At 39.1% G+C, this 10,772-nt stretch overlaps 1 protein-coding gene across 1 annotated transcript in view; it reads left to right on the forward strand.

Moving 5' to 3' along the window:
* The window catches only part of SPATA7 (spermatogenesis associated 7), a 45,720-nt gene extending 38,545 nt beyond the window's left edge, over positions 1 to 7,175 (forward strand). Inside the window, exons 7-12 of the mRNA XM_086613622.1 lie at positions 382 to 448; positions 2,302 to 2,372; positions 3,310 to 3,363; positions 4,780 to 4,857; positions 6,296 to 6,353; positions 6,687 to 7,175. Coding sequence (XP_086469748.1) covers positions 382 to 448; positions 2,302 to 2,372; positions 3,310 to 3,363; positions 4,780 to 4,857; positions 6,296 to 6,353; positions 6,687 to 7,175 — 817 coding nt within the window. The remainder of the gene's footprint in view (positions 1 to 381; positions 449 to 2,301; positions 2,373 to 3,309; positions 3,364 to 4,779; positions 4,858 to 6,295; positions 6,354 to 6,686) is intronic.
* Positions 7,176 to 10,772: the final 3,597 nt, after the last annotated feature.

Genomic DNA, 10,772 nt, shown 5'->3' on the forward strand with positions numbered 1-10,772 from the left:
AGATAACTTTGGCTCCATGTTGATTTTCTGGCTATGGGTCACATATTTTCCTGGTGCACTTTTAATGTATAGGATCATCTCCATTCTCAATTCTGCAAAATCAACAATGATTTTGGATCATTTAGCTATCCTCTGTAAATATGCAGCCAAATAATGGATTTGGATCAGCTACATATGACTGTTGTCATCCTTCAAAATGAACTATAACTTAGTTTTATTATGTGAATGGAAGTCTGACAAATTTTCTAAACTGTCTGACATGTTTTAGTGCTAGGTCTCATTCAGATTGATGGGAAGTTTTCACAGTGGCACTGGTATTGTCATTCTGCATATTTTGGAAGTAGCCTTCTTAGAAATCTAATACAGCTCTAAATTTTGTAGCTTTCCATCTGCAGACAGAGCATCTGAGAGAAAAGTTATGACTGAACGACAGCAGGTCACATTGAAGGTAATGCAATCATCATCTATCAATCATCTGGGTACTCTTACCACACCCTTCACCATCATTTTGGAGTATATACTTCATCTCTGCCACAGCAGTATACAACTGGATGAAGTTTCATTTTCTTTATTGTCATGCGATTAATTAGTTCTGTAGAAGAAAGAGTTTCAGAAGAATGGATGAAAACAAGAAGAAATATTGAGGCATGGGAAGAGATCCTAGGGTATTAACAAAATTTTAAAGTGTTTTTTTCAGCAGTTTTTACAAGTGCAGTATTGATTAAATATCTGTTAAGGACATAGATAATTGGTACATTATTTTTCAGCAGAAGAAGGTACCTCTTTTTGGTGATTTCCCCCCGCCCCCCCCCCCCCCCCCCCCCTTTATTTTTACATTGGATAACATATTCCAAAAAGCCCTGAACAGAAGAATTGGAACCACAGAGTCCCTTCCTCTGAGGAAGCACCCACACCAGCGGGTGGTGAAGTTTTCCTTGATACTATTTGCTTTCTGTCTTGCTGAATGTATCTGAAATGCTTTAATGAAAAATCACACTACTTCAGTCACAGACATGTTTACATCCATCGTCTTGATTTTAATTGCTAAATTGTGTTTGTGACAGTGGAACTTAGTTTTTCAGTTATTTGGCCTTTCAGAAATTGCCTTAGTGTGTGATCATTTAAGATTATTACATTTTGAAGATGAAGTGAAATACCAGCATATCTGGGAAGCAGAGGAAAGCAGACAAAAGACCTGAAATATTTCTTAAGACTTCAAATCGGAAGTTATTTTGTCATGGAATAGCTTGATCAGAAGTTAGGTTCTTGCTTTGCGCCTTACCTTGTAGCCACTGTACAGACAAGTCCTTATAATAAGGAGAAGTACCTGAATAACTGTGGACTTTCTTCGTGAACAAAGGCTACAGGGTCAGAGTCTTCATGACTCTAGCTTAATAAGGCAAATAATTATGCTTCATTCATTGGAGGAGAGGAGCAAGAGACATTATGTATTTATAGCTTTACTGAAAATAGAAGAGACATCACCTGAACTGATCTGCAGCTGACTTCATTAAGAAAAGGTTAAATGATTATTCACAAGGCTTCACTCCAGGTCCATGAAGAACTTCTGATTTCATTTCAAAACTGTCATATCTGACTTTTTCTTTGGCTGTTGTAGAAGTGACAACAGTAAGTGATGTAGCTTTATAGTAGCCCTTTCAGAGTACTATGACTTACAGGCTGAGAGAGTTGGAGCTGTTCAGCCTGGAGAAGAGAAGGCTCCGGGGAGATCTTATAGCAGTCTTCTGCAGCAGCAGTACCTGATGGGGGCCTACAGGAAAGCTGGAGAGGGGCTTTTTACAAGGGTGTGTTGTGATAAGACAAGGGGTAATGGCTTTAAACTGAAAGAGGGCAGATTTAGATTAGATATAAGGAAGACAATTTTCACTCAGAGGGTGATGAGGCAGTGGAACAGGTTGCCCAGAGGAGTTGTGGATGCCCCATCCCTGGAAGTGTTCAGGGCCAGGCTGGATGAGGCTTTGAGCAACGTGGTGTAATGGAGGGTGTCCCTGCCCATGGCAGGGGGGTTGGAACTAGGTGATCTTTGAGGTCCCTTCCAACCCAAACTATTCTATGAAAATGCAGGTAGTCAGCAACTTTATCTTCCATCAGTTTTGTGCAATCAGATTAAAATTTTGGATATCCCTTTGCTGCCCTATGTCTCAGTTTACCCAAAGTTTCTCAGAAAAGACATAAAATTTGCAAGGCTACTTAATCACAGATAGCTAATTAGGTTCATTTTAATGGTAAAATTTGCTATCTGTTTGCACTGGTAATTAAGATTTTACCTCTGTGTTGTAGGTTGAAGATAGAAGATACACCATGGAGGAACCCGAGAGAGGAATAGCTACTTCTCCATACTCCTTCCTAAGGTGCCTGATTTACAGCAGGAAGGAATATTTGAAGCGTTCCGTCTTGCTTTCTGTACGGCTGCTTCTTAGGCCATAAGCCTTCATTATCATTTCTCTTTATAAGTCTCTTACAGGACTTTTGTTTGGTTGAGTGTTTTAGATCAATGGCCTTTCCCAACTCAAAATTCATTATCTTCTTATGATAAAGTTCCACTGGGAAGCCGATTAAGAAGGAGAGCTCTGAAATATATGAGTGTTTTTGAAAGGAGTGAGAGTGATGACATGTTAATACTGTACATCCGAGCGTACATCTGAGCTTACAGACTATATGGTACTACAACTAAATACTGGATTGGTATTCCAACTGATATTTCCTTTCAGGAAAAAGGGTCTCCAGACATCCAGCGTTTTCAACCTATGATCTGCAAGAATGGCAGACCAGAGGCATTTCCCACAACTTTTTCTGAAAACGTAGCACTGAGATACAGAGTATTTTCTACATTACAAGAACAGTGTTGGAAATCAGGCCAGAACCCAGGGCTCCCAGACAGTTCTCCTCATTGCTGACCTAAGTATTATGTCTCACTCCTGATTTGCTCTCTGGCCTTTTTATACAAAGGCATTTCTACCTGAGGAAAAAGTTGTATTCTGAGTGAAAAAAGCACTCTTATGGATAGTGAGGAGGTCTGTGTAGCATCTGAAGTAACACTGAGGTCTTTTGAGGTATTAGAGCAGTGCATCTAGTGAGGTGTTATAATACTCTTGAACCATAGTCTTTCAGGCATCAGTGTAAGCAGTTTTGCTATTGGAGCAGGGTTTGGGGGCGTTCTGGTGGAGTTTCTTCCAAGAGGAAGTGGGATAATGGCGCGGCATGGCTCCAGAAGAAAGCAAGATGCAAGGTAGTATAAAGGGTTTTTAGAATGTTGCTCTCTTTCTTACCCTTTGATTTTCTGATTAGAGAGACATCGTTGTGTTCTCAGCAGTCTTCAGTGAGGAGGACTATCGAGGATGAGTGAGTAAGCTTAAACCACTTCTCTGCTAGTTTGCGACATTAAACTAGAAACTCTTCCTCAGAACCGATGAAGTTGAAACAGTAATTGAGGACTGAATAAAACGTTGTTCACAATTTACAGTAGAATTGACATGACTCTGATTTGTTATATAATACTTAAAAATTTCCATGTTCATCTCAAAATGAAGAAAATTTATTATAACTTTGGAAGAAAGATAGACTTCTCTTCTTGTCCAGTGGCAATACTTTAAACATTTCCAGATCTTTTTTGGTCTACAATCTCTGAAGCAAATGTTGGCAAGATAAAATATCCAGGGGAAGGGCATTCTTGACACTTTTCTGCTCTGAAGTTTGATGAGAATTAGAAGAGGTTTGAGTTATATTCAGAAACACTGCCAGTGCTTTATTGTGTGACCTTGGGAAAGTCACTTAATTCTTTGTGCTGTAGGACAGGCTTCTTGGATGTAATATAGGCGTATGACATCCTTCTTTAAGGATGTTAGATAGGTGTCAAAGATAAACTATAGATATCTTTCTTGACTATAGAGGGAACCAAAATTACAATCTTCAGGCTGGATGACAAATTTTACATAATTAAAGTCATGCAAGATGGATGCCATTTTTTATTTCCTGTTTATTAAGACTGGAGGATGATTCGATAGAGCTTAATTGGATGCTTTGAGATATTTAGAAAGAGGCTATGAAAGAGAAAGAGCAGTGAAACCTTTTCTTTTGGAGCTTTTGTTCTTGATGTTTTTCAAACGGAACTCCAAACTTTTGAGGAGTCTCCCATTTAGAGCAGTTGACATCAACAAGGCTTTAAGAGGTATTAAAATAGAGAGAAATTTGATCAAAGAGGTGAAAGCCGTATCTCTCACTAACAAGGATTTTGTAGATCAAAGAGTTGCTGTTTGAAAGGAACGGAGGCTGTCAAATAAGCACTTATGTTTTTCTAAGCTTCCATTGAGGACTAGCGATTTTCAGCTGCAGTCAGATTCTCTGGAAGCTCCTTTGGAAACCTTTACTCAGAGCATCAAACTGCAATTTTACACTTCCCATTCAGCACCCTTTTTGAGTGCAAAGCAGGTTCTGAACGCTTTCCAAGATTTGCTGATTTCCTCACTCAGGACCTCTGTGCTAATGTATACCACAACAGAAAGTTAGCATAAACATGGAGCACCATAGCAACCTTTCTAACAGTCTGACATTGTACAGGAGTTTTTATTATTATTCAAATTGAATGAAAGGCTCAGTTTGTCCTGATAGAATTACCTTTTTGAAAAATAGCAGCTGGTGCCAAGAACTATACAATCTTCTTAATGGCATTTCCCATAAAGGTGATTGGACCTACTGCATTGTGTAATATGTGTGTCTATTTTAACACATTTAACGCTGGGTTTTCTACTCTCCCTGCAGAGAAGAGGAGCTTTTATATTTAGCTTTCATTGAAGATGTAACAAATGAAATTCTTAGCCTTGGGCTATTTTCTAACAGGTAGGTTGTGGTTGTTTTCAAATTTGTAATGCTGCATCAGAAACACATGGACTCTGTAAGAAAGGGAAGCAGTGTTTAGTAACCATTGCTTTGCCTTTAAGAATATATAGATACACAGTTACCCCTTGCTTTTGTTTTGTTTCTTTTTTTGTTTTGTTTTATGTAAGAAAAGGGAACTAGGAAAGACCTGTGGGTCATCTACTTTCATCTGCTGCTGTGTACCCTGAGATAAAGCCTCTGTTAGAAACTGACATGGAACCCTAGGTGCAGTAACGCTAAGAAAAAATCATTTTACTCTGCAATGTCTCTTTTGCTAAATAAACCAAGTTCCTAATCTTTCATACAACACATTCTCCATGTCCCTTCTGTCCTTGCTCCTATTCCAGTATGAATTCAATCTTCAACATCGGTTGTTAGTATTACATACTGTTTCAGATAAGGGTTCACCAGTTTCTAAGTCAGATTTTTTTTCAATAATTAAACAATAAGTTATGATACAATTCATGTCTTTGAGTTATACTCCCAAATTCTTTTCTGTACCAGTTCTTTCTGATAAAGAACTCCCACTTTATAGCAAAAAGCCCTGCAGTATTTCTGATATAAAATTTTAACACATTTTTTTAACTCCATTTTCAAGGCAGTCTAATTCCAGCATAATATTCTGATCTTCCTCTGTGTTGATAATGTTCCCAGCTGTTTTTCTGTTCTGTGCACTCTCATTTTTGTTTTCCTGTCAAGGCTATCAATGAGAATGCTAAATACACTAAATCAAAAAATTAATCTTTGAGAAGTTTCAAGAGTAGACTCCCTCTGGTTCCTTTTACAGTAATGTTGTCTTCCCTCCAAACCCTTCTTGCACTATTTTTTTTTTTTAATAATTTCTTATGTATGCTAGATCAAATTCACTTGCCCTTCTGGAAATCTGTTCCAGTGACTGTGTACCGCAGTGGTCACAGAACACTTCCTCTGTGCTGAAGTTTTTTCTCTACCTGCTTAAGCAATGGAATAGAACTCTTAGGACTGGGGACTTTTCTCTGGATTTTTTAATGAACTTAGGTTTTATTCCTTCCCTTTACACATGCGTACATCAGCCACTATGGTGCACCTAAGAGATTTTGGATACTTCCGCACACCAGTAGACCCCTGGATTGTTGGTTTCTCCCACCGCATAGACCCAACAGACCAAACACACCCAGAGTTGTGCTACAAATCCTGTCCTGGTTACTGTCTGCTGCTCAAAGCTGGGTCTGCCTGCTGAGCAAGTGTCCGGTGGGATACTGGCTCTGGGCAGCCCTCTTTGTGACAGAGCATAATTGAAACAATCTAAGTAGTCCCATTCAGCTAAGAAATGAAAATGAACAAGCAAGATCATTAATTTATGTAGATCTGTTAGAAGTTGCTTTTCTTCCTGTGAAATCATTTAATTGTTCATTTGTAGAGTTCTGGAACAACTGTTTGAGTGTCATATACAAGAAAATAAGAGCCGTTTGGATGAGGTAGGTGCTTCTCCCTTTCTGCACATGACTTTGGTGATGTTTCCAAAGTACAGTGGAAACACACTGGTATGTTTGTGGGTAAAGGTAACCGGAATGCTCATCTCTCTCCATAAATGAGATTTGCAGACTCATGGATAACCGTAGATCAGGAGTCACAGGCACAGTCACAAAAAAGGGACAGTAGTCAACTCAGTTTGGTGACACGATGTATAATTTAGTCACTTGATTGCAAGCAGCCTCCATTTCCCTATGTCAGAATTAAGCCCTGAGTTCTGGGCAGATAGGTGCCGTGGGGCTGGTGAAGTGTCACCCCTTTCTTCCTTCACCCCCTAGAGCAAAATGCGTCACTTTTTGGATGTACTGAAAGCAGACCTCGGCTGCAGCCCGGGCAGCGGTGCAGAGCAAATCCCTGCAGGCTGGGAAGCCTTTGACTCGCTGGATCTGCAAGAGTTTAATACAATGGAAGAGCTCGAGTTTATCAATACAAGTCAGCAGCAAAGAAAAGCTACAAAAAGTGAAGAATTCTTTAGGACCATGGACTTATTAAAGGAACCAAACAAGTGTGAATCACCAGTATGCAGGGAAGGTTCAAAGGAGACACAGAGCAAGGATGACTTTTCGGAAGACGTTGCTGAAATGATGGATGCTGGGACAGAGTCTGATTCTTGTGTGAAATCTGAAGAAGACCCAGATGCTTCACCCTCATGTGAGGCAACTTTAGACTTGATCACTTGTGACAGTGGTTTGGAAGCCAACAAGGAACTTGATGATCTCGAGAAAAGCTTTGCAGAGGCCCTTCAGATCTCTCATGACTATTCATAGTAGTAGCCAAAACTTAGCTGTTATATAGGGATAGAGCTAGTTCTAGGGAGAACTGCCATTTGTTAAATAATAGTAAATTATTTGTTTTATTTTCATTTTATTTCTGTTCAAATACTGCTAAAACCTCTCTAGCAAGATAGTTAATTGGACATTAATTAGTCTCTGTATTGATGTAGACTCTAAAGGGTAAAGTAGTTAGCAAAACAATTTTGTATATTTTGCTATAATTGTATAACTCCACTAACTTTTGAGAATATTAAAATTTTATGTATATTTTTAGAAAGCTGTAAGAGTAAGTTATGAAATATTTATTGTTTATTATTTATAATAAATAAATTCATTGCTAGTGTAGTTGTGGTTCTGCTATAAAGATCCAGGATTTTGTATTTTGGTATACTACATACCTGCAGAGCAGAGATGGAACTGTTTGTCCATCCTGGAAGAGGGCATTGTTGATGTTAATTCCCATTAAGGCCCAAAGTTTTTATAATCAACTTTTTTCCTTTTATGGTAACTGTAGAACATAAGAAATGCAAAGAAAAGGTGTGTTACCTAGGGTGAAATAAGGAATGAGTGCAGACAGGCAACTTTCTGAACATAAGCATTTCTTTTGGTGCTGGTAGAAGATCATTCCTTCATCAGCCCTCAACCAGGAACTCAATGGTTTTATTGCTTGTACCAACAGGTGTAAAGAGCTATTTTGCAGTATTAGCTGCTCTTAGTCTCTGCCCAACCTCCTGTCAGCTTTCTGGCTTGAAAAGGACATTTATCTCCAGCTACTGCATATGGCAGCTGGTGAGCTGTTAAACACACAGCTCTTTTGTTTGTTTATTTTGTACGCAGCTCTTGAGCTGTTTAATCCTAGTTGTCCATGATTCAGCTGATATTTCTGGAACGTGAAGACTGCAACAATTTTCAAACTGCACAACACTAAAATACACGGTTCAATTTCTTGCATTAATGACAACCTTGACATAGCATTCTTCATCAAGCATTGGTTTCAAAAAAAGATTGAATTGGGTACTGACTGATAGCGAGGACTATCTAGTAGAAGAAACATCCCACATCTTGTAGAGCAAATGGAGAAAAGGTGGTCTGTTTCATGATTAAAGTTTAAATTGAAACAAAATCAGCCCAGATTTCTTTGTCTAATCAGAGTACAGCTACTACCTGGCATTCACGTTACTGCAGAATGAGCTTAATGGGTTCTGAGGAAGTGGCAGGAAGTTATATTGTCTTGCTATCTAGGTGAGGAACTATAAGAAGCCTTAGGAACTGGATAAAGCCTGTCCCCAAATACCACTTAGGGGGTTGGTCTTAACCTCCAAGGTTTGTCTCCAAGGACAAACCCAAGTGGTTACAGTTCATACATACAACTGCTGCCACCTGCCTCCCAGTGGCTAATGAGTGTCTACTAAAGACTATTGATTCTGCGAGCTAAATGACTGATTGCCGCTAGTAAGTAGCTCCAACAGATAGAGACCACTGCTTCACCTGTGAAGAGTAAACTTTTTTTAGGAAAATAGAAGATCTCAAAAAAACTCTAGAGAAGGCCAATCAAAAAAAAAAACCAAAAAGCAACATTTCTAGCACAGTCATCAGCATCACGGTGCAGAACATAATTCCAAAAAAAAAGCAAAAGGCACTTTCCTGGCTGCCTTGGCCTCAATTGTAAATGACACTTGTTGACAATGACAGCAGAGTAGGGTTTATTTTAGCCACGTACATGCGGCTGTGCAGATGGGCACTAGCCTTTCATCTGCCGCACTCAGCTGGCTGTCCTGTAAATCTGGGCTGTGGCGTGAGAGCTCTGGCTCACTGACAAGTAGGTAAGGTAATGTGAGGATTTTGCATCCCTCCATCAGAGCTTGCCTTGTGGAAAAGGCAGAGCTACAGGGCTGATTCGGTACAGTGCGGGAATGGTTTGTCCTCAATCACAAGTGATAAAAGCCCTTCTCCCATCACCAAGAAAACTCCCTCCCTGTTCCTTACCTGACAGAAGAGCTGAAGGGCAGGATGCACCAGGGGAACTATTGCTTCTATTGTACGAACAATTTTAACACAGACAGATTGGTTAAAAAGCTCAAGAGCATGGTTAGACATATCCAAGTATAAAGCCACTATAAAGCTCCTCAGCCAGAACTTCACCCACTCTCAGGGGCCCTCCATTGAATTCTCCAATCTTGGTCATTAATGGAATTTGGGTTTTTATTTCCCTACCTGTCACTGCACTGTATAACTTGTACATCATTAAAAAAAAGATCATTCAGCAGACTTTGGCTTGTGGTCAACATGAGTCTGATTAAAGATTAATAAGAATTTCATATTTAAATTCTGTAAATAAAAAACCCTCAGCACCACAGCAGTGAAAGTGGTCATGACATCACCTCACAGAAAGGTGCAAATAATGACACACTCATTTCCTGTATATGAGTAACGTGAGGAAAGAAAAAAGCAAGAAAAAACCAAAACCAGTTCCTTGACCATATTTCCTGTTGATGAGCTGTCTGAACATCAATGACATTTTTTCTGGGTAGATGGAGTAGAATAAATAAATTAATTACAACAGACCTTCCACAAAGACAACATCTGTCTGCCTAAAACATAACTGAACATTTCTTGGATCCAGAGTGCAATTTCTGTTCAGTTCCAGTATCCTAGCAGCTGGAGCAGTCAGCCCAGTCCAAGGAACTGGTTTCTCATTGTACAGCCACTCCCATCAGATAGCAGGGAAAAAACATTCTAGATAAATGTTTTCTATATAAAATCAATTAGTTTATCTACAGATCCAAACACAAATTCAGGCTAACCAGGGCTTAATAGTTTCTCTCTTTTATTCACATTTATTTTAAGGTGGTGCTTCAAACATAAGTTGTTAAGCATCTTGATATGAAAGCCTGCCCCACATCACTGATAAGATTAATAAATAGAGCAAACTTTGTGTTTTTTTCCTGAGATTTTTTTGTTGTTGTTTTTTTTTGTCTAATCACCCTTTATTTGATGATATACTCAGGTCTTGGCACAAGCAATAGCAGAACAAGGAAGTCACAACACCATTACAAATCTGAGTGCTTCAGAAGTAACAAACTTAGGAACAGCTGCGATCTGCAGTGTAAGGACTTATTTCTGCCCAGGTTTATGTGGGTGATGAGCACATGCGTAACATCAATGTTTACTTCAAATGGACAAAACCCCACTTGCTACTCTGCTCTGTAACAAACCTGTCTCTTATCTTTAAAGCCTACAGTTTTGTCATCACTGCTCGTTTTACACGGTGAGACTCTGTTTACAAAGCAAAGTGGAACTTTATGTCATTTGAAGTAATGATCAATGTGATGAAAGGAAAAAGTGTTTAAATGTCTTAAGGCTGACCAGAAAAGAAAAACCTGCAAGCAAAACCCAAGCTATCATTTTATCCCTGATCGACCCCATGTCCAAGACACCTACACATTTTTCACTTAGGCTTGGCTGCAGAATGACTCTGGGGTCCTGTTTCTCTGCATTTCTGTACATTTTCGCATCATTTATAGCTATGCAACAGTAGGTGTAGAACAACACAGCTCAACTGATAATGTTTCGTAATTCGAGTACAAATGG

The sequence above is a fragment of the Tauraco erythrolophus genome, chromosome 6 (assembly GCF_009769465.1).
Source record: "Tauraco erythrolophus isolate bTauEry1 chromosome 6, bTauEry1.pri, whole genome shotgun sequence".
Taxonomy (NCBI): domain Eukaryota; kingdom Metazoa; phylum Chordata; class Aves; order Musophagiformes; family Musophagidae; genus Tauraco; species Tauraco erythrolophus.